We start from the raw sequence: 24,578 nt of genomic DNA on the forward strand, positions 1-24,578 counted from the left end.
CCCAGCAAGGGGTCGTCTTTTGATGAGAGAAGGTAGCTGAGTGACTGTGATAGAGCAATCTTCTCTTACTTTCACACATATAGAGCATTATTTTACTTTTTTTCAATGACTTCTCTGTATTTTGTGCTTGTGTTGTTTTTTTTTCCACTTTTGATTTTGATGACTGTTTTTCTATCTCTTGATTTTTGTCCTGGGATAAGGAGGAAGAAGAAAAGTTTTCTAATTGTATGTTCTTGTTATTTTACCTTTTTTCATCACCTTTTTTTTGAGTCATGTAAGTACTGTACAGATCCACCTTTACTTATTTTTTTTTATTGTTTGTTTATGGATTTTTTTTTTGTTTTCTTACTGGCACTTTAATAGATTTGTTTCCTTTTGAATATTTTTGTTTCTGTACCTCCAAATACACCACTGATCCATTTGATTATGTTACAGACGCCCATAACCCAAGTGTGTGTAGAGGTGCCAGTGCACGGGGCGTTACACCCAGAGGTCCAGAAGTGAATAAAGCAACTTTTGGTAATGTTGTATTATTTTATCAGCTTGGTGACAAAGTGTGAAGTACATTTCACTTAAACCATAAACAAATAAAACACAATAGTGGAAGAAAGACAATTAACCATGTTATTTTTTATAATTGTTTAAGAAAGGCTGCAGTGGCCATGTCAACACCACCACTACTGATTCAATTTTATTGACTGTTCTTTGCTCAGTTACTTGTATTGTATGGTTGTTATTCATTCTGTTGGATACATGCTGTATGTTTGTGTTTAAATGTTTTTTTTTTTTAATTTGATTCTGCTACATATTTATTCATGGCTTTTTTTAAAATCCCCATCCTACAGATACTTTTTAAAATTTCTTTAGGAACCTTCAAGCTCAAATTGATGTTATTTTGGAGAAATTAAGTATAGAGGATTGGAGAGCTTTGTTAGGCTGAATGGTTAGTTCTCATCAAAATGTTTCTAATGTTCTAAACTTATTTTCTAACATACCAGGAATATCAAATGCAAACAAGCAAGTTCACGTCTATAGAATTCAAATGAATCCACTGAAACTTAGCTTTTGATTTATAACATTAGTCAAAATTAGTGATGAGCAAAACAACATTGTTTTGTTTCACATACAGTTTTCACAAAATTGCTCCTAAAAATTGTTTTACATCTGATTTTGCATTAGTGAAATGCAAAACTCATTAACAATAGATTTTGGCAATGTAATAAATGAAATATCATTCCCTAAGGATTGCAGCCAAAACACTGTCTTATTCTTCGGCCGCTCTTCAGCACAGCTTACGACTCCGTCCATGTGGCTCCACACGCTCTCATCAGCCTTGTGCACTGCCTGCCTGCATATTCACGCCACCCTTTTAAAGAGAAAGTAAATATTTCTTCCAATTAAAAAACATACACTCCATGCCCTTCTAATATATTGAAAGTTAGAAGAACCCTGCTGAATTCACTTTGACTTAAGTTCCATGAAATCACAGAAATTTTTGGGAATTTCGCCAAACTCAGTGTAATACTTTGAAATTAATGGAAAGTGGAACTGAACAAATTTTGATTGGAGTTTCATGGTGCAATGGTCTTTTAAGTGTTAAATCGATTATTGTGGCCAGAAGTGTGACCTGAGCTTTGAGGCAGCAGTGCTCAGCACTTTGTCACCATGTCCCCTGAGATAACATTAATAGAATTAAATATCAGAACAGTAAAATCTCTTACAGACAGGGAGCATAACTTCACTAAGGATTGCCCCAGACAGATTTGTGAGCAGGTACTTCTACCAAATGCACAATATGCATGTGGATTCTTCACTCCCTGTTAACTGTACTGCACTCTGGGTGACACCATTAAAAGGGTAGGCTTTGTATTACACACAAGTCACATACAAGTCCATACACAGAATCATTACCTTTAAGACACAAATACACCTACACATTTCAAGTTTCATTCTTTGTGTGCATTTTGTGTTTAAATGTTCAATTTGTACACTTTCCACTAATTTTCTGCTCACTACTAGAATCAGCATAATATATTCAGGGGGCTGCCCTATCCAGTTTTGGCTGTTATAGCCCTGTGTCACTCTGGTCTTGCAAACTATCATGGGGTGCTGGGATAAAAATTTCATCTAGGATGGCTGCAAGGTAAATTTCCAGAAAATATTCAGTGAACAAGGTCAACAGCAAACACAGCATTTTCACTGTTAAAGATACTTTTGTGGATTTTGCTAATCAACACTGCTGCTCAGTAGTGGCAAGTGAAATATCCAAGTTTCATTATGCATACAATTTTGCGAAATTGTCCTCAAAATTTGTTTTTAATGTGATTTTGCAGGTGCGAAACTCACTAAAACAAGTTTTTTTTTTTTTAGTTTTTAAAATTTTTTTTCAAGTGGAAAGCGAGGAATAATCTCCAAGGGTTATTTCCATGGCCAGAAACCACTGCCCCTCTTCCTTGGCCGACATCCATCGCTGCTCTGATCTTTGACAGCTCCTTTTAATGAGCTTTATTTGGCTTGAACACTGCCTGCCTGCACATTCGTGCCACTGGTTCTTCCTCACACTACTCATTTGGGTTCACTGAGGTAACACTATCTGTATTCACTTTTCCCAAATTCATCAGCTGATTATTTGCTAGAATCCTTTTGGAGACTGCGTCACATACCCAGGTCAATGGATTTTTAGCAGTGAAGAAACACCTCCCGAAATACTTGCAGATGAGTGCTGTCTAACTGTGCCTCCCTTTCCATACTGTGCACCAGAATACACTTTCCCTTGCTTTTGCATGTGGAGAAAAATGTTACAAATATAATGAAAATACAGTATATTCGCTAATGGTGTGGTTTCTTACTAATTGTTTCAGTAATCGTTGCTTTTCAAAATGTAAAGGATTTTGGGATACTTTTGCTTTACAAATCTGGCTGTCATTTTCATGTGAAATTCTGTATACTGCAGAATGTGCTCCCTTGTGTACACAAGGTGTGTACGTCTAACAAAGAGGACAGCATAGTGCTCCTGACTCTACCCCAATGCACACTACTCTGTGAAATAACCTTGGGTTCAGGTCTGGGCACCGTGTGTGCAGTGTCCAATAAAACGAAGGTATTAGAATTGCTTTTTTGGGGGTAAGTTACGGTTTTAGTAGAGGATTCGGTAAAAATGAACATGTCTAATTATGTAAAAAAAGTATAAGTGTGATGGCTCTGAAACTGAACTTGCAGAAGGAGCACTTTGATTTACATGTGAGCCAATCCCTAACACTCCAGCTACTTGAACGTTAACTCTGTGTTATTGCCCATTTTATGAAACCAAAGAACAATCATGAATGTGAAATAGTATAAACTGCAAGGCTAATTAATTGCTGAATTAAATATAGACGGTGCTCAGCTTTGACAAGTTTATGTTTTAATTTCAGATGCTTCCTGAAGTTGGCACTGATGACACCGGGAATTGGGTTTTTGTTGGCATCACATATATTAAGGTAGCCAAAACATCTTGAATTATTAAAATGAAACAATAAATCATAATGAAACAGAGAAACCTTTTTTGTTTGTCTTCACAGAATAAAAGAAAATCCACACCTGAATTTAGCCGGCCCCACCTGGAAGTCGGTGGAATTCGTTCCTACTAGGATACAAACCATCTGCCTTAGCTAAACAGGAAAGTAAAGAAGAAACAGTTTGGTGCTCCGCTAAGAAAGTAGATTGCAACTCTCAGTTTGCTTAATGTTACATTGCTTTTAGAGCTACAAGTAAACAAGAGATACCGAAATATAATGAGAACTAACGTAACAAGATAGTCGAATAAAACAACAAACTATCTAAAACAATGAGGCAGCTGAACTACACACTGAGCCACAAGTTGTATGGTAGTGCACATTCCTTCAAAGAATCACATTGTAATAAACCTCCTTTAGTACATTTGCATTTCCTTAGCTTTATTTCCCACAGTTCAAGTGTCTTGGGAAATACTGCAGAAAAGCTCAGCAAATGTGTTGGTCAAAATGCCAATTCTAATAATGAAGCACATGGCATTGAGGTACAAGACCAATTTATTTGACTAGAAATTTACACATAGATGGTTGTGGGATTTGATCATATGGTAACAATTTTAGTTTACGTACTGCAAAAATGCCATCTATTACTCATACACTGTTAAGTAACAAGGCATTTTTGGCAATAATCATACATACAAAAGCTGTGCAATGCGGCCTACTAAAATAACATCACTTTGGAATGGTCACAAGTGGATTAAATGAGGCATATTTCTCTGGATATTGCATACTTCAGTTTAAGACCTGTAAGTCCTTCATATTCATGAATAGTTTTACCAGCGTATCACAGGCTGCTAATAGGCCAGGCTCCACAGAGATGAATAACCATCTCTGATGGTTACTGATGCTTTATAAGCATAACTAACACCAAAAGAAGCCTTTGTTAAGGCATTGCTACATAAAAGTCAAGCAGTACTAGATGCATTTTTGCAGTACCTGAACTTAAGTGTTACTGATCACATTCAGTATAATAAAACAACATACATTCACAAATATAGCAAACACTTGGGTAACAGTAGTCTCTTTAAATGTGTGCCACACAGTGACTAAGAACATGTATTTTTCACAGTTGTATTACTAACACTTGATGCTCCTCTTCTCAAAGAAATACTTGTGCTGCTAGATTAAACCAAACCTTCACTTGTGTTTTGTTCTTATTAGCCAACAGATGAGAAAAATGGTCTTTTTCTTCTCTCCTCTAATGTCTTACCTTTCGTAGTTTGCTTTCTTTTTTCTTGTTGATCAAAATTGGTTCATCATATTTCAAAAAGCCCTTAGGTGGTGGAGTCATTTTCTTTGGCTTTCTCAAGCAGCACTTGTACTTTGTATGGCAATAGCTGCCTCAACAAGATGAGTGAAGCAAAATACCACTAAATTATATCACTGCAAATCACATGATATCATTTCCATAGCAACAAGGTTGACACCCATACTCAGATCATGGCTTTCACTTCAATTCCATGTGCCATTTTAGAATTTTTCCCAGCTAATCTGTTTATAACATCCCTCAACCCGTTTTCAAAACCCGCTTTATCCTGATCAGTTTCATGGGGAAGCTGAAGCCTGTCCCAGCAAGCACAGGGTGCAAGGCAGGAACAACTGGACAGTATGTCAGTGCTTTTAACATTACAGGAAAAAGTTGAATTATAAATTGTAGAAAGTCATATTTCCAACAAATGAGCTCATTATATTATTGTAAGCCAGTGTAAATATCCCAGACTATATTTTAATTTGCAAATAGAAATATATAGAAGTGGAACACTGCACACCTTCAGAGTTCTAGTATCGTATCACTACACAGATACTCCCTGTGTGGAGCTCTCAGTTTATCTTCATTTCAGTGCTCCTGGATTCTATCCACTTCCTAAACACACACGTGACTCTATATATCCTTCAGAGAGGTTGGTGTCATCTGCGATGGACAGGCTAAATCCATCCAGGGTGGGCTTCTGCCTGGCACCTGATTAAACTAACATATGCCCTGGCCCACACCAACCCTGAATTGGGTTAAGTGATCTTGAAAATGCACATACAACATTTACACCACAACCTGACTGCACTCTGAGGTGGTTCGTCATGTGCTGGATGCGTCAATGCGCTCTATCAGTGCATGCTGCCAACCTCCTCCTCCTCAGAATCCATCCACTGGATTAGAAAACAGTATATAAATCGGATTAGATTAGATGAACTTTATTAATCCAATGAGGAAATTCAAAATCCCATGGTAAAATTCAAAAGCTTTGATATTATTATTAGGTCCCTCTGGACATGTTCTTCTTCCGCTTTTAATATTATTATCCGATTTTTATTCAGTCACACACATCCACCAAGTATTTTTAAACTGCAATTCATAGATGTAATTGAATTCACTCAAAGATAATGTACAGCAGATTACTTGAATAATAAGTAGAAAATGTAAATCAAAGTAGGGAGTAAAATATTAACTGCCGTATATACTCGAGTATAAGCCGACCCAAATATAAGCCGAGGTACCTAATTTTACCTACAAAAACTGGAAAAACTAGAAAAACTTATTGACTCGAGTATAAGCCTAGGGTGGGAAATGTAGCAGCTACTGGTAAGTTTCAATAATCAAAATAAATACCAATAAAATTATGGTACTTTAATTGAGGCATCAGTAGGTTAAATGTTTTTGAGTATTTATTTCAAAGAAAAACAGTAAACTAGCTCTGTAAGTGGAGAAGAGGGTCAACAAAAACAGTATGGAATCTCTTTCTCTCACTCGCGTGTGTGTGTGTCTCTCTCTCTCTCACTGTGTACACTCCAGCTTTCTGTCGGGTTGGCAGGGGCAGTGGGCACATTTTGGGTGCTGAAAAACTCGGCTTATATTCGAGTATATATGGTAAGTAGAATAATGCACTTGATTTAAGTATATGCATTTCTCATTACTTGTACTATCTACAAAAGCCATTAAATTAATTGTACTAGAAATTCTTGTCTGTGTTTTTTCCACAGGGGTCAAGTCAAGTCAAATTGGGGAGCATGCACTGGTACAGTGCGTTGCCGCACCCACTACACAATGAAACAACTTGTGATCCCGGTTTGCAACCCCCCAGGCAGACACACGGTCCAGTCCCACCCTCCAGAAATGACCCTCTATCTGCCGCAGCCAGGTGTTACGTGGGCGACCCCTTGTCTAGTCCAGCCACTCAGGTCCCCAACAATGAGGATCTTACGAGCTGGATCACCCTCGGGGAAACGCACCACATGGCCGTAGTGCCGTAACTGACGCTCCCTCACAATGCAGGTAATGCGCCTCATTCGGGACTCCATGAGCAACCGCTCATTCGACACAAAGTCAAACCAATGGTACCCAAGGAGTTTCCGGAGAGACACAGTACCAAAGGAGTCCAGTTTTCATCTCAGGTCACTGGATAGCATCCATGTCTCGCAACCATATAGCAAGACACGAAGCACTAGGACTCTAAAGACTTGGACCTTCGTCCTTTTGCATAGATATTGGGAGCTCCACACACTCTTTTCCAGTGACCTCATGACCCCCCGTGCTCTCCCAATCTGTCTACTGACTTCATAGGAAGAGACACCAGAGACATGAATGTCACTGCCAAGGTAAGTAAACCTCTCAACAAGGTCAACACTCTCTCCGCAAACAGACACACTGCTGATGGCTGTGCCCAAGAGGTCATTAAAGGCCTGGATCTTGGTTTTTATCCAGGACACTCGCAAGCCCAGTCTCTCGAGCTCCCCAGTCAGAGCCTCCATTAACTCCACGAAGATCACAGCACAAAGTCAAGATCTGTGAACCTTTCTTCACCAACAGATGCCCCACAGCTGCTGGACCCCACGACCTTGCCCAACACCCAGTCCATACAAACATTGAACAGAGTAGGAGCAAGAACACACCCCTGATGAACCTCAGAATCAACTGGGAAAAATGCAGAGGTCCTGCCTCCACTCTGCACAGCACTCACAGTACCAGTGTACAGGCCGGCCATGATATCCAGCAACCTCGAGGGGATCCTGCAAATCCTCAGGATGTCCCACAGGGCAGCTCGATCAACTGAGTCGAACACTTTGCGAAAATCGACAAAGGCTGCAAAGAAACTCTGCCGATATTCGCGTTTGCGCTCCATGAGAACCCTCAGTGGTTGATGGTAGACATCTTAGGCATAAAACCAGACTGTTCCGGTCACTGGTAGGTGAGCAAGTGGTCACGGATCCTATTGAGGACAACCCTAGCAAGGACCCTAGCAAGGCACCGAGAGCAGTGTTATTTCCCTGTAGTTGCTGCAATCCAGTCTATCACCCTTCCCTTTCCAGATAGAGACAACTTCTGAAGTCCCGTTTTCCAGTCAGTTGGGATGATGCCAGTCTCCCAAATGGAAGCAAAGATTGCTTGCAATGCCAGGAGGACTGTCTTACCACCAGCATGGAGATGTTCACCCTGGATACCACAGATCCCTGCAGCCTTTCGCCCCTCAGCTGGTTCACCACCTGTGTAATCTCAGTGAGATTGGGTAGTTCACAGCTAATTGGAGGATCATCCTCAAGAACCGTGGACCCAGAGATATCCAACGTCCTAGCCAGAGGATCAGCTTTGAACAGCTGCTCAAAGTAGCCAGCCCAGCGGGTCACAACTGCAGTGTCATCCGTAAGAACCGTTCCATCAGCTGCCCTGACTGCGACTCTCCGAGGAACAGATTCAGATGTGCGTAATGCTTCGATTCCTCTGTAAGCAGGACGTGGTTCGCTAGACCACAGATGGTGTGTCACTTGCTCACAGATTCCTCTAACAAATGCCTCTTTATCTGCCCTCAGAGCCCTCGCAGCCATCCTTCTCAGTTCCTGGTACAGACCAGAGTTGCCATTGAGCCGTGCGCTGCAACTCCTCTCAATAATACCCAGGGTGCTCTGTGAGATGAAACACCTCCTTCTGGGAACACAACCCTCAGAAACCTTCAGGGTTTTGTCATGGGAGTTCTCCCACATCACATTAGGATCTGCAGTTGTACCCAAATCTACAAGTTCCTCACACATACTGTGTACACACATACTACTGGACCTAAGCTGGATCCTAAGAGTAGCAACAACAAGTCTGTGGTCAGAGTTCACAAACTGGGCACTTCTGTAGACCCTGCAATTTTGCAAGAGCCTCCAGCGTCTGCCCACGAGGATGTGATCGATCTCCTTTACTGCACCACCAGTATTGGAGTACCAAGTCCAAAGATGCAGTTCAGGGCTCTGGAACCAGGATCCAGCAATTCGCAGCCCCTGACCTTTTGCAAAATCAAGGAACATGGAGCCACTTTCACCATGGTCACCAGACCCAAGGGGACCGAGACAATCCTCATAGCCAGCCCTGTCAGTGCCAGTGGCTGCATTGAAGTCACCCATGACCAGAGGAGTTTCACCTTGTGGGCACCCATCAACCTTTGAGCGAAGCTGCGAATAAAATGTCTCCCTCACCGAGACATCACTCACCGTGGTCAGAGCATACACTGAGACAACAGATAAGGCACCCAGAGAGTGCTGTAATCTGAGTCTCATAATACGCTCCTTGAAAGGAGTGATATCGTACACCATTGGAAGAAGCCAATCTGCTACAGCAACAGCTACTCCCCGAGTATGACAGCCATCAGACTGACCAGACCAATAAAAGGTGTATCCACCTACAGAGATCTGGCCAGTCCCCGGTCTGCGCACCTCAGAGAGTGCTGCCACTGAAATGCGGAGTTTACGCAGCTCCTCCGACAGCAGAGGTAGATGATCATCTTGCCGGAGAGAAAAGACAATCCATGCGGCCACCCATATGGGCCACCTCAAATTTGGACCCGAGTGCTGCCGTGCAGCGGGCGACGCCTCAGCACCACACCAGTTCCGATCCCCAACAGATCTGACCCTATTGGCTCTCCAAAGGTTTCGACTCTTTCTGGGGATGGGGCTCCCGAGGGCTTTCCCCTCATCCCCTTCATGATGCGAGCAGCCTTCCTATGGGTGGCTGCAGCAGAGCTACTCACGTGGAGAGCAAAAAAGGGTGTCCTTTCTGTAGTCTAACAGGGTTCCAAGAAAGAAAAGAAATAGTGTGGAAATTGGAGAAAGAAGTATATCAGGTAAGCTCATTTGTATTTTCTATTACATAACATGACATTATAGAGAGTATTTTAATAAATTTCAGTTTTCTATTACATAAAATGAAATTATGTATTATTTATTTAGCATATTCTTCAACCCGAGGTAGTTGCAAAGCAAGTTATAATTTATACAGGAATGATCAGAAGGTGCAAGCATCAAAAGCAACAGAGAACAAGATAAAAAATGAGGAAGAGGGAGTATCACTACTGCTATATATTTATACCTGCAACTACACTAAGACAGAAATCGCTATACTCTTTGTCAATACAACAGTAGCTATCCTGTGGAAGAGAAGAGCCATTCAGAGAACAATGGGTGAAGATAAGAACCTTACAGCGATAGGCAGCCAGTGAAGAGACCAGAGAAGAGCAGGAGTAGGAGTGAAATGAGCAACAGAGAACAGTAGTCAAGCTGGTGGAGCCGGAAAGGTCTGATAAGTCTTCAAGTAAGCAAGAGAGAGAGAGAGTCAGTGTCTGAACAGGGAGTTGTGTGTTATAATTAGTGAGGAAGGGTCAAATCTTTGAAGAAAGAAACAGGTTTGGGTTATTGAAGCAGTATATTTGACAAATGAAAGTGAGGAGTCCAGAGCTGCACAAACATTTTTTACTTTCATTGATGGTGAAAGGATGACATGCTTAGAAACCAATCTGAGGAAGGACAATCTGAAGGCAATTACAAGATATCTGACTTTGAAAGGTTAAGATTAACATAATGGTCATTCATCTATGATGAGATGGCAGACAGACTACTGAAGATCTGTGTTGGACCCTGAGTGTTTAAAAGGGAAATGAGACAAAGCTCTGTGCAACACCAGCACACAGGTGTTGAGAGAAGCCATTAGAAGTATGTGTGAAAGGGTACAGCCCGGACACAGACAGGAGGACACGTTCTTAAGCATCACCACACGTTTATTCACACAACTAATATTTACAAGTCCTATGTGCACCGTCACCAAACACACCCACAGTCTCTCACAATCCCGGCTTCTTCCCTAGCCGTCTCTTCTCTACACACAGGGCCTCTCTTCGCCCACCTCCTTCTCCGACCTTGTCTGCCTCCTCACCCAACTCCAGCCTTGATTGTCGGGAGGTGGACCCATTTATAGGCAGCTGAATGCCGACCACACCCAGCCACCTGTGACACATGAAGCAAATGTAGAGAGGAAAGGGAGGTGGATCCGGCACTGATTCTTGAGGCACACCTGTGGAGAGTTTCTGTGGAGAAGTCAAGGAGGCACAAAATGATTGGTGTGAGAGGTAAGACTTGAACCAGTCCAAACCAGAACTACTGATACCAAACTTACTGAGGGACAAGATAAGTGAGGAGTGATTAACAGTATTAAAAGATGATGAAGGGACAAAGGAGAGTGAAGCAGCTTGAGCAAAGTGTTAGTGACTGAAAGCAGTGCAGTCTTGGTAGAATGGCCCTTGGTTTTAATAAATTGCAGGTTTCTGTTTCAAAAATTAATCAATGATTTGTTTATCATGGTGTCGGAGAGTGGTGATATGTTGCATGTTAGATGGACGTACAAGTAAGTAAGAATTTCCCCTTGGGATTAATAAAGTATCTATCTATCTTTAAAGTACTCCATACACATCATACTACTGCTACTACTGTTATGTTCCAACCTCTTTATTGGCTGTAACTCCCTGCCTTTCGTGCAGATCTGCAGCTTTGAAGTTACCATATGTTCTGGCAATTGACTAATTAGCATAGTTGATCAATAAAAAAATAAGCTATTCATTCAAAAATATTCTTTGCAATTATAGGGCCAACATACCAGTCACATCCTCAAAGTTAAATGTCTGGTTTGTGGGACCCATGGCATCACATCTACAATATACATGATGTTCCAGACTAACTAACAGCAAAACCAGCATCAGTGCTCACCTGACAGATCACAGACCCAAGTGACGATGGGTATGGGTATTGCAAAGCAGACACGTCACGTCTTCCCACAATGATTTCATGATTGATTTATTTACTGAGAATTTTTAAAAAAAGCCAGTCATTTCTATGAATATTTTTTATTCCCGACACTGGTTATTTTATATTTTTCTGAAAAAAAAAGTTGTAGTCCTTTCCTTTCTCCACGATACATGTAAAATGACTGCTGGCCAGAAATAGTTGGGAACATGGTATTAAATGAGCAACCTTTAGGTCATTTCTAGTATTTTGTAAACCAGTAATTCCTGTTAAGTGATTTTGTTCAAAACCAGTAAGATTCTTAGATTTCAGATTTATTGTAAGAATACCTAATTTAATCCTGATCAACTGATCCATTCACGGGGTATGCATACCCCCATACGCAAAAACACGTGGCATCGAAAACCGTCAAATTCAGTTTGGTGATGCCTAAAATTTTGTATTCAGCATTTTTACCCGCGTCCACTCTTTTCTTTTATATGTTGTATATTGAAATTACAAATATGTTTTGATGCCTATAAGATTTGATATTTTGAAATTACTTACTTGTTTATAAAACAAACCAAAAGAAGGTTATTTGAAAGGAAAGTTTACATGCTTTTGTGCAAGGTGTGTTCTTTTCATGGACAACTTGACAAAATGATTATTTCTGATTATTCAAACTTTGAAAAATGTCCCCATATATAAAAAGTAAAACTCAACTAAAATTCAAATACTTCTAAGCTTGATGATAATGCTTAATTTATCAGTTATGATAAGGGAAGCTAGTATGCCGTCATTTTTCTGGGTTTTGGCACTTTAATGAACATACAGTATTACAGAATGTTTAATCTACCTTTCTAAGTTTATTTATGGTCATGGTTGCTATGGCAGTTGCTAAGGAAGTGACTGAGTGACATTAGACTATGATGATAAACTTCATTGTGACTTGACCAGCTTGCTCATTTGTCTAAAGCCTAGGAAGGAGCACTTTGGTAGTTTAGCTCTAGTGGGTTGTGTTACCTTTTTAAAATGCTTAATCCACCCAAATCTTTGTTGAAATATGAGAACCCAGTCCAGATATATAGGAAAACAGAAATCCAACCAGCACAGGTAATAATCAGCCAAGGTTAGGCAGCACACAGCTCACTTGTACTTTTACAGCTATAATGCAGTGACTTCACAATTTGATCAGTGCTTGCCCGTCACCTTGCTCACTTTATAGTGCCTTTTAAGACACTTTGTATGGTCCTCAGAATTTACGCTTGGGAACTGATGAGTCAACTCTTTCATGCCCCAAATCCATTAGTTAAAGCGCTCATGTAAATGGAAGATTTTATAGCATCTAGAGATAGGAGTCCAAAAACATTATGCCAACATGACACATTTTACTTAAACATTTACTGCTAAATTCTAAAATGCAAAGAAATTTTGCTTTTTGCCACTTTTCATCCATTTTTTTATGTTCCTTGTGCATTACTGAACATTGGTTACAGGAATGGAAAATATGTATAAAAGCAACACCCTATTGTACACTTTAATAGGCTAGATGAAGATGAATGTTACTATAATGAAACAGCATGTTCATACAATACAATAAAATTCTTTAATATTCTAAGACATTTCACTGTGAATGTAATTTCCCTATTTAGTTCTTCATTTCTTAATCCAAATTTAGAGCTTTAGGAGTCGACATCTCTGCCAGCAGCATCATACAAAAGGGAGGCATCAACCCATCATAAATCATCAAAGTCCCAAAATTTGCTCACGTCTACACTATTCGCAAGCAGCTCCTTTGTCTCCAATCATCCATCCATCCATTTACTGAATCCAAGATCAAGTAAACAGAGCATGGAAAAAATTTATATGCGAATATATAGGGTTATTCTAAAATGACAATAAGGCACAAACCATTTTGTTTTACTGCAGAACTTTGATAATAAAACCCATTTGTGAAACACAGACACTTGGTTTGTTCGAGTACTGCTATCTTGAGTTAACAATACTAGAATTCATTTTTTATAACATATTGTGATGTAAAGGAAATCAAGCAAAGAAGGGGGGTATAAAGAGTTGGGGTCCCAAGTGTGAAATCCCCATTTAGTTGCTGTTTGGTAAGGTTGATAAATGATGCATGAATAGATAGCACACATGTGACTGACACCACCGTTTCTTCTCCCAGCAGTCTGGTTATTCAGTTGACAACAAGTTCTTGTTGTTTCCACATAATAAAAGGGATGGTAAAAGGGTAGGAGTTGGAGGCAGAGCAGATGGGATACCATTGATGTACTTCTTGCAGGTTTCTCTTCCCTTTTAAGGGTGGAAGCAGAAAATGAGTCAGTGACTGTGCAACATTCATTATCTTTTCATTCATGAAATTGGTCCCTCGTGAAAAAAACTCTCAAAGCTCAAAAATGTGACAGCAGTCTGTTCCAATGACAGTTATCACTTTAATCCTACTTTTCAAAAAATATATAGAGCGGCAAAACTGAGCATAATTGACCAATTTTAAGTATCCATAACCCTGACAACACTTATATGGAAAGTTATATAGAAAATTATGACAATCAAAATTATGTATTTTTCACCATTACCTCTGTGCCCTTCACAGAGGGCAACAAATTAAAAACCTATGAAGAGTATCAGGAATTCCACCGAATGCATAAGAATTCAGCAGTGTGAAAAGGTGGAAGGAATTACTCTTCCCATCCAATTATTCAATTAGGAATAGACCAGGGGTACTCGGTCACGATCCTGGAGGTCTGCAGTGGCTGCAGATTTTTTGCTTAAACCAGTTTCTCAATTAGAAACCATTTATTTACAAATAAAGCAATATTATTTTGGCTTAGTTTTATTTAACTTGCTTGTTACAGTTCAGATCACTTAATCGTCTATTTTAAAAAACTGCATTTAGGCTTTAATTGTTGCATTTTCTTAACCATCCATCAGTTAATAATGAGGTGCAAATGATGAAGGAATCAGCTGGCTCCCCACTGTGTTAATACAATGTTTTAAAATAAGTGAGAAGACCAGAAAACCTATGGGCGAAGTTCTCAGAAAACAAAAAAATATTCAGTTTTTGTCTTTGAGAGAATGAAAGCTTTAACAAGCCATGTAATTGAATAACAAGTTTCATTATCTGTAAGGCCTGGCTTCCAATTACAAAACTGGTTTGAATGAAAACTTGCAGCCACTGCTGTCCTTCAGGGGACCATATTTGAGTACCCCTGCCATCAACAGTACTAATTGCTCTGCTTCTTGTCCCTCTTAACGAATTTTCCTCACTAGGAAGAATATACATTTGTAAAACAGGAACTATGAGAGCCAACTGGGCACACCCTCTTAACTTTGTTCCTTTCTCCAAATGCATCTTACTTTTAAAACCATACCACAGAGTCCACTATTGTGGTGTGGCTGCAAGAAAGGTTAGAAAATGACAAGTTTCAGTCATGTTTAAGCTTTTTATTATGAAAGTCATACTTGTAATACCAAAAAAAAAAGAGTATCGACAGCCCCACTCATTTTCGTCCTACTCTGCACTGAAAGATGTGCAGCTTTCATTCACATCCCTTGGAGATCAATACAACACCTGACAAAGCATCGGTGACTACAAAAATGTACAAAGTCAATTTTGGTGAAATACACCCACCATAGAATTTGTGGATAACAGGAACACATTATAGAACTAAAAAAAGGGCATCTATCGGTGATTTTTTTTTCGGACCTGCACTGTCCTTTCCATTGTTGTTGACAGTCATCTCTACATAACGTCCACCCTCTCACTTGACCATGCAAATCTTCTACTACCAGTTAAGAAGTTAAGAAGGACTGCGGTTTCATGTGAAGTGTTTTGTACGAGTTCATAAACTGAACCCTTGTACTGTGCATGTCCATACGCAGTCTTCTTAACTTCCACAATATTCACCATCATCCTTTTGTTCAAAAACCTCTAGCCGTTAATAATTTTCTCATCTTCTCTCTCAAGACATCCAACTCCACCTCCGGCTCTTGCAGTATTCAGGACTCCTAAATAAAGATGGATGTGCTCTTCATGTTGTAGGTAACCCTGTCACTTCTTTCTTTAGTACTTTAGTTGTCTCTGTCTCACATATTCCACGTTCTTGCCACTTACGTCTCTAACAGCCAATGTTCCATAACTCAGTGTCCCAAATCCTCTTCAGTTTGTTGTCTGTTAAAACTTCCCAGCTATTTCTCCCTACATTCTCTCCACAATATAGTGTTTGGAGCTTGTAGCGAATGGGCCTGCATAGCTATAGCATAAGGAGAGGATCCCTCATATCAACTATGTACTAGCCATTTTATTTTATTAGGTTTGTCTCCTTTAAGAAGGTTGGTTCTACTGTACCCATAGGGCTTCCCTACCCTTGTGAACTGCTTGTTTTCTGACCTCTGTTGTCTCTGCTTAGGAATCTTCTCTGTGGTGTTGGTGGCTAAACACCATCTGTAAAATACGAACCAGAGCGCTTTGTATTACAAAAAAGCAATCTTGACACAATGAGCTATGGGAAGACGTTCTTCTCACTCTTCTAAGCTGCACTCACCTACTTCTATGTGTGCCACATAAGGTTGGCTCTGTCCCAGCTCCCCCTTCCTGCACACATCTTGACTATTACACTAGCCCTTTGCATTGTCTAGCCTGGTTGGCCCTCCAAGCAGCATAGGTCTCTGGGTTATAACAGAGCACATAAAACACTTCAGCACAGCAAATTGACAGCCCTTGGGGAGAATAGACTCAAGAAATTGTCATACAGTATGTTTGGTACAAGGTTCTAGACCATGCCAAATGTGCACCATAGCTGTTGATTCTAAATAGCTTCTTCTCATCCTACAAATGTTTTATTAGATTGAAGGGCTTCTTAAAGGAGAATGAACCTGTGGCTAAAAAAACTCCGAGGGAGCACCTCTCAAGAGGGGATGGAGGGGATTTTTGCCACCATCCTCTTTTCCTGAACAGCTTTCACTGTGTACAGAGTTAGCCCTGTGATGGAGGAGGCTTTCCTAATGAGTTTATTCATCATTATTTGTTTTCTGAACTTAAATTTCTTCCACAGGAGACCACCACATAGAGCAACACACTGGCTACAACAGACTAGTACAGTAGAATATTTCCAGCAGTTTCCTGCATACATCAAAAGACCAGAGTAAGCTCAGCAAGCACAGTCTCCTCTGGCCCTTCTTGTACGGCATTGTGTTGTCAGATCAGTCCGGTGTGCTGTTTTTGTGAACCATGAGGTTTTTGTAGCTCTGCTCCGCTTGTATCATCTCTTTGGCATCCTGCAAAATAAAGAGAAAGTCCTCCACAAGTCTTCTGTACTCTTAATCATCTAAATTATTAATGCAGACTGTGATGGATGAACCATCTTAAAATTATGAGGCAACTGCATTAGGCCAAATTCACTATCATGTTCTGTGAACCAATGTGGGACTTTCCAGCCTCATAAAATGGTAAATTACTTTAATGAGGAAGACCATTCATGAATGGGATTCTCCTGGCTGGCCTCCATTTTGAGATCCATTTGTTGCTTTGCTGATGTGAAAGGTCCAATATGCCACAAAAACACACATCTTGTTGTCTTGTTGAAGCACTGCAGGACAGATCAATAAACTAGTGGGGTTTTGTCATATCCTGGTACTTTGATTAATATGAATCAGCAGGAGTTGTGATTCCTTATGTCAGCTAATGTTTTTACAGGCCTCTAATGTCCATTGTTCATGTTCCGTAACCCAATGCACCAGCACCTCAGCTGCTGTGTCCTACAACAAGGTACAAATTGTTGTGTGTTCCAATATGCCACTTCAGCACAACTGTCATCTACAGCTGTTAGGTAATTGAGTGTAGCCCATCTGTTATTCTGCACAAGTAATGTTAAACTCACTTAATCCCTTTTATCAAAAGTCTGATCTTAACTGTAGGACTGCCATTAAATCAAATTTTGCTCAAAATACTTTCTCATGTTTTGCTGCCCCAGATAGAGCAGTCAGTCATTTCACAGGGGAACATGTAACTCTGAAAGCAGACTAACAGTGAAATAACATAGCCAACTTTAACGCAAGTGAAAAGCCATAAAATATATACTATTTGTACAATATATGTCGGTATTAATTTAAATAGTTATTAAGAATATTAATCCATCCAAATCATGTCACAAGACACCAGAGCCTACCACAGAAGGATCGGGTGCACATGAAATTATTTACAGTATTATTATGTTACGTGTAGTAAGTGTATTTACTCTTCAGTGTTCCATGTAAGTTTATATCACAGAGCTTTGAATAGGAAACACACCTTTAGTTTAGCACAGTGTTTCTTAACCCCTTGGTGAATTGCTGCCAAACGTCGTCCTGGGGTTTTATTTCAGCATTGAAAGCGGCGACCTGTTGCAAGGCTTTCCATAAACCATTCACGTCCTGTTCTCATTTGCTTCAATTGTAACTGATGACTCAACATGACCCAATTATAAACATCTCGTGACTCATAGTTTAAGAAATGTTGGTCTACCAGAGTCATTTCTTATTAAAATAAATGTGGGGTAACCAACTGGTCATGTTTGAGTGAGGCTGACACTGCCTTTGAACTAGGATTTTTCTCTGATGCCACCATGCTCATTTTAGCCCAGAAGAAAGTGGAAATGTTATGAATCTCAAGAGTTCCCAAGCACAGAGTCTCAAAAACATCCAATCTAAGAGGTGAAGTCAAAAACTGAGCACAGGTTTAAAAAATCCAATAAATCATAAAAGCACAAAAATAAACATAAGGGAACTCACCACACATCAAGTGTATTCAGAATGAACTGCAAGGAAGTGTGGTTGCCCCACTTTTATAGGGCTGAAGGAAGTCCCTTCCGGTGATAGGCAGGTGGCCCCGCCTCTTGGGGAACCACCCACAAAACACAAGGAACATAACACATACATTGAGAATAAAGCAAATAATTAACAAAAGTAACATTAACATAAATAAAGATCTCAAAAATGAATAAAAAGTACATGAAACAAGGATTTGAACCCCAGCCAGGGGAGGGAAACCAGGCTAGAATACAACAGGTCTGGGCACTTTCTAATCTTTTTGAGAGATTTTCCAATACTAACAGGTTATACTTTTCATGACTTCTTTATGCTTACAATTTTTACTTCAATGTCAGGGAAGTGTTTCTAATTATTTCAGACTCTTCTTATGTTCAACAAAACAAAAAACCCTAGAATATGTAGCTGGATACTTTCAGAATCATTAACTCCTTAAGGTAAGTTATTGAAATCACATACAGCATCACAACTTCATTCATTCTTCTTTAATGTCATAAATCATTCACAAATCTCGGTTAACCATAACATATTGCGGTGGCGAACATCAAGGGAACCTTTTGTATGCGCACAACAAAACCGATCGTACTGCATAAACCGCTGTAAAAATGAAGGTGAAAAATTTTATTTCTCTTTGTCCTTTGGTAGACATTAACCAAAATAATCCTTCCATCTATCCATTTTCTGAACCTGATTATTTTATAACCTGGTCACAGTGGGCAGCCCCTAATTTTCAAGTACTGGAAAACACACTGCAACCAATACTGGATCACTGAGCACACTCCCTCACTTTAGACACTTTAAAGTCCCCAATTATCTTAACCCACATGTCTTTAGGATGCAGGAGGAAAGTCAATTGGGCACAAGGAGTGACCAGGACAGGAAATGAGCCAAGGTGAATGGTACTGTGAGGGTTCTGCAGTGCCAATTATATTAATACTTTAATTTTTTTTCCTCTGGATTTTCTTTGTAGTCTCAACGATTCAGAGGGAATTTTCAGTTACCTCCAATAACTGGCCCAGTACCTCCACCTCCATCAACTGTGGCATACAACGGTAGAAATGAGAGTGAAGTTCTTGATGACATTTTTCCTCCCAGGTACTTACCAAATCTATTGATTTTATTATCATTAACACACCATTTTAGAAAGAGAAAGTATATTTATACTCCAGTAAGATTTTGATCATGGACGACACCAAAAAAGGTACTTAGTACTTCAGAGTCATCATGGACTTTTGCCTTCATGTCTGAACAGTCTATTGAAGTTATTAATAAAGAATGATGAGTAGCATAATACCCTGTGTTAAGTACAAGTCAAAGGAGCTTGCGCTTATGATCTGCACTACACCTGTGAGGCCTCATCTGGAACATTGTGAGTGGTTCTGGTCATTGCTTTAAAAAAAACTGACATAACAGCACTAGAGAAAGTCCAGAGATTAGCTGATAGACTGTCAATTATGAGCTATGATGAAAGATGCAAGGAGTTAAGTATTTTCAGTTTAAAAATAAATACTCCACTTAAAAGTGATTGTTTTATCTTTTACTTACCCTCTGTTATTAGCGATTGTCAAAGACAAACGTCTGGTCTCATGTTTACAATACAGTAATCCCTCCTCCATCGCGGGGGTTGCGTTCCAGAGCCACCCGTGAAATAAGAAAATCCGCGAAGTAGAAACCATATGTTTATATGGTTATTTTTATATTGTCATGCTTGGGTCACAGATTTGCGCAGAAACACAGGAGGTTGTAGAGAGACAGGAACGTTATTCAAACACTGCAAACAAACATTTGTCTCTTTTTCAAAAGTTTAAACTGTGCTCCATGACAAGACAGAGATGACAGTTCCGTCTCACAATTAAAAGAATGCAAACATATTTTCCTCTTCAAAGGAGTGCGAGTCAGGAGCAGAGACTGTCAGAAAGACAGAGGAAAGCAAACAAATCAATAGGGCTGTTTGCTTTTAAGTATGTGAAGCACCGCGGCACAAAACTGTTGAAGGCGGCAGCTCACACCCCCTCCGTCAAGGGCAGGGAGAGAGGGAGAGAGAGAGAGAGAGTTTGTTTTTCAATCAAAAATCAATACGTGCCCGTCGTGCTTTTAAGTATGCGAAGCACTGTGCTGCATGTCGTTTCAGGAAGCAGCTGCACAAAAGATAGCAACGTGAAGATAATCTTTCAGCATTTTTAGACGTGCGTCCTTATCGTCTAGGTGTGCGAACAGCCCCCCTGCTCAATCCCCCTACGTCAGGATCAGAGAAAGTCAGCGCAAGAGAGACAGAAAAGTAAGCCGGGTAGCTTCTCAGCCATCTGCCAATAGCGTCCCTTGTATGAAATCAACTGGGCAAACCAACTGAGGAAGCATGTACCAGAAATTAAAAGACCCATTGTCCACAGAAATCCGCGAACCAGCAAAAAATCCGCGATATATATTTAAATATGCTTACATATAAAACCCGCGATGGAGTGAAGCCGCGAAAGGCAAAGTGCGATATAGCGAGGGATTACTGTAATTTGCATTTTTATAAATTATTAAAGAGAATTAGTAGGATTCTTTGCCAAGAACACAGGAGCACAAATGGAATGGTTAACAGCAAATTTCACAACAATTTTGGACAGGGTTGCCTCACATGGAAAGCCATATATGTCTGGGCTGAGATCCTGGGCAGTGAAGTAAATAGCAGTGCATTGGGGACATTATATAGCTCCTTCATGATTATTTGTCTTTGCTTGGTGAATAGAGGCTGATGAGCTATGTTGGATGCAGGATTCCTTTTAATATGAGATCAGTTCCCTAAAATCTGATAATGACATTTTAAAATTTAGCATCACTTTTTGAAGTTTGAAATCACTCATAATTTGAAATTCTCCTCCAGTGAGTATTAATAGTGACCAAAAGATCACATAGACAATAAAGTTTAAACAAATGAGGGATTTTTTAGATTATATTGTATAACAACTAACAAAGAACACATAAAAGGAAGGAAGCACAGTACTTAACAAAACTAGCTTCACTCGGGCCTTACGCACTCCTCCTCAGTCCCTTCTTCATTCTTCAGGCCCGCCTTGTACTCCATCATGCTAGATGAGACATTGCTGCTGCTTTTCTCCCAAGTCCAATGTTCCTTGCCTGAGTGTAGGAGGCCTTTTCTAAAGAGCAGTGCAGTATCACTCCTGAGATCATAGCCATGTTGTACGACAAGTGGGTCACTCCTGACCTCTTGGGAGGCTTAGAGTCATTGCCTTAAAGTAACAGGAGCACCATGTTTCTGGATGGAGCACTCATGCAGCGTCATGCTGCTAAGAGGCCCAGAGAACTAACAGTTAGTCGCGTTTCGACCTACTGTATACTATCTAGTTCAAGACAAGACATCCTTCAACTAGTAGCTGGATCTTTGGTGTCCCATCTGAGCAGTAGTTATGTCTAATAGCTAGATATCAGAAAGCCCCTGCAGTATATCTCCACTCCCTGTCAACCCTGAGAGTGACCTTATCTTTTAATAAGGATGAATATTCTCCATTGTGCTTACAGCCTGCCCCAATTGGCTGAGTTGAAGATGAAGGGGGCTGCTTTGACCTAGCCTCGCTGTTATCTTTGGAGCTGGAATCATCACTATAAATATGGTAATTCAACTAATAATAAAGTAGGCAAATTAGGTTTTTGACATCGGGGCTAAGCCTTGATTTCTAAGCATGGAAAGTTCAACTCTCAAGTTTTATACAGAATCGAAGAAAGTCTTCGACTGTACATAATTGCTGAGCAAAGTTTAAGCATTTTTACCACTGAAAGCATAATATACAGTAAAACACTAATAAATGGACTGATCTATGTGTGGAATTTTATTTTAGGGAATGGACAGAAAACAATAAGTTATGGGTGCAACATGTTTCAACAGCCCCTTGCAACCGTATGGATGTGGTCAATCTGCAGGAAGAGCTGGATTTATTACTCTTTCAAAGAGGTGCACGTGAGCTCGGACTCTGTTCTGTTCGCCGAGAGCTCTTCTCACAGTGTTTTGGTAACTTGATAGAAGACTTGTTTTACTTCTTAATGTGCTTGCAATGTGTATCTCACTTGTATCTCTCAGGAATACATGGTTTAACCTTCTGAATTCTCCTTTGTTTCTGTTTTGGGAATTAAACTACAGAACACATTTCTTAAATCTCATCCAGTCTGCCAGTTGTCAAGTTTAGCTCTGCACTCCACCTTGTGTTACAACTTTGCTCTGTTTTAGCAGATGCAACTTGAGCTTTCTGATATTAAAAGTTTGCATCTTTGTGCAACATTTGAAAACAGCATGCCCGTACCATTTCATCTCCCCTGGCAGAGTGGGCTTTCCGTGCATTTTCCATACAATCTGTCAATCTTATTTTCTCACTTTGGGGTGATGGGTGGGCACGAGGGTATGCGTTTCTATTTGTTCTGTGTCTTACATAGTACCTATTTAATTTGAAGTGTTACAGTATTCATGTCTCCGTTCTTCCTAAATATTCCAATACAGATTTCACTACAAAGAAAAAAATCAAAGGAGTAGTTTCTACGTCAGTAACTGAGCATCTTCTTGATGGGTCTGTTTTAAAGTTAAAGTGGCTTGAGTCTCACCCATGTTTTACCTCATCCTTATACAAAGTAATCTTAGAACATCTCGATTTTGCTTCTCACAATCGTCAGTCTGTCTTTAGTAGTTAATTTGTATTCCAACAAAGTTTCTAATCCTCTTCATAAGCATTACTTAACAGTTTATCCTAAAATTCCTTTTCCGTTTTTCCATTGCAGATGAACTCCTCCGACAGGTCACCATCACCTGTGTAGAGAGAGGGATACTAATGATGAGGGTCCAGGATGAGATCGAGATGACGATTGCTGCCTACCAGACTCTGTATGAAAGTGGAATCATATATGGCTTGAGAAAAGCCTTGCAAGCTGAACAAGACACAATTGATTTAGAAACTAAGGTAACAACACAGGAAGAATTTGACAGATTTTTAAATTCACCTTTTATTAACTAAAAATTTAAAGATGTGCTTAACATTGTCAAATGTGATGTCTTACATATTGCATGTAGCCCAAAATAAGCTTCAAGACAATAATAATTCCTACAAGTGCTCCTCCAGTAAATGATACCCCAAGGACTCTTCTGTTTGTCACTTAATAAAGAAGTGATCCACTTACTTGTCAGGTGTGCCTAAGTGTGGCATCTGTCTGTTATCACTGTCAACTTTCAAGATGCTCAACCCTAGACAGAAGACTGCATTCTTTCACGGGATAGACATGAAAGACGATGAGCAGAAGCAAATCAAAATTTAAATTTACTGCAGAAAAAATGTAATTATCTCTTACATAGAATTTGTCATCTCCCTCAAAAGATAATGTGGCCAGATGGTTGCACTGTTACAGACCGTGAACACAAAGAACATCAACAAGACAAAAAATATAAAGAAAAGAAAGCAGTTTATTATAACAAAAAGGTAACGATGCAGGAGGCTTCAGGGCTTTGGAGGTAAAAGTTCAAGTATAAGGGGATCAGTCATCATAAACCTTTCCTGTTACCCCATCTCCTACTTCCGTGATTCTTCCTTCTTCACACTCTGAAGCTGAATTCTTGCCCACTCTCCAACCAACTGTAAGTTCAAGTGGCATATGGTGAGGAGGCCTATTAAGTCCTTACCTGGATCTGCTTCTGAGTGTATTTTGGTCTGTTTTAGGGTTTTATCATATGAAGAGTCCATTTCTGACATCTGCAGTATATGACAAATGGAACTGAATTTGTGATGGCATTTGGAATTTGTCACGTGATCTCCTTTGTCATGCTGATGATGTCACAGTAGTGAAGATATAAATATGGCAGAGATCGCACAGTGCGTTATCCCTAGGTGGATAAAACAATCTCAAAAAATCTTAAGTGTTAGGGCCAACTTGAAAAGTAACCTATTGTTAGGAATGTATTTTGTTTTTTTACTTATGTAATACCTTTGATATCTAATTATTGTTTTGCCCTTTGATTCTGGTGGCCTGGCTATTTTTAATCTCTTGTTTTTTGACCCTTTCTTTAATTTTATTACATCTTTGTGTTGTGATTCATCTTCTGGTCTTTTGATACTCAAAAAAATCCTCCGAGACATTCAGTGTTTTATAACACTGAGGAAAACCCATCTACCACTTTCAGAGACCGGAAAGAGCTACAAGGGGGTC

General features: G+C 39.8%; 1 protein-coding gene across 1 annotated transcript in view; it reads left to right on the forward strand.

The window, feature by feature from the left end:
• LOC114648136 (axonemal dynein light intermediate polypeptide 1-like) overlaps nt 1–24,578 on the forward strand; it is a 30,293-nt gene that overhangs the window by 3,258 nt on the left and 2,457 nt on the right. The window contains exons 2-6 of the mRNA XM_051923544.1: nt 436–519; nt 9,591–9,643; nt 19,363–19,487; nt 22,235–22,404; nt 23,163–23,341. Of these exons, the coding sequence (XP_051779504.1) occupies nt 22,296–22,404; nt 23,163–23,341 (288 nt within the window). The 5' untranslated portion in view covers nt 436–519; nt 9,591–9,643; nt 19,363–19,487; nt 22,235–22,295. The remainder of the gene's footprint in view (nt 1–435; nt 520–9,590; nt 9,644–19,362; nt 19,488–22,234; nt 22,405–23,162; nt 23,342–24,578) is intronic.

This window comes from Erpetoichthys calabaricus, chromosome 1, assembly GCF_900747795.2.
Source record: "Erpetoichthys calabaricus chromosome 1, fErpCal1.3, whole genome shotgun sequence".
NCBI lineage: Eukaryota > Metazoa > Chordata > Cladistia > Polypteriformes > Polypteridae > Erpetoichthys > Erpetoichthys calabaricus.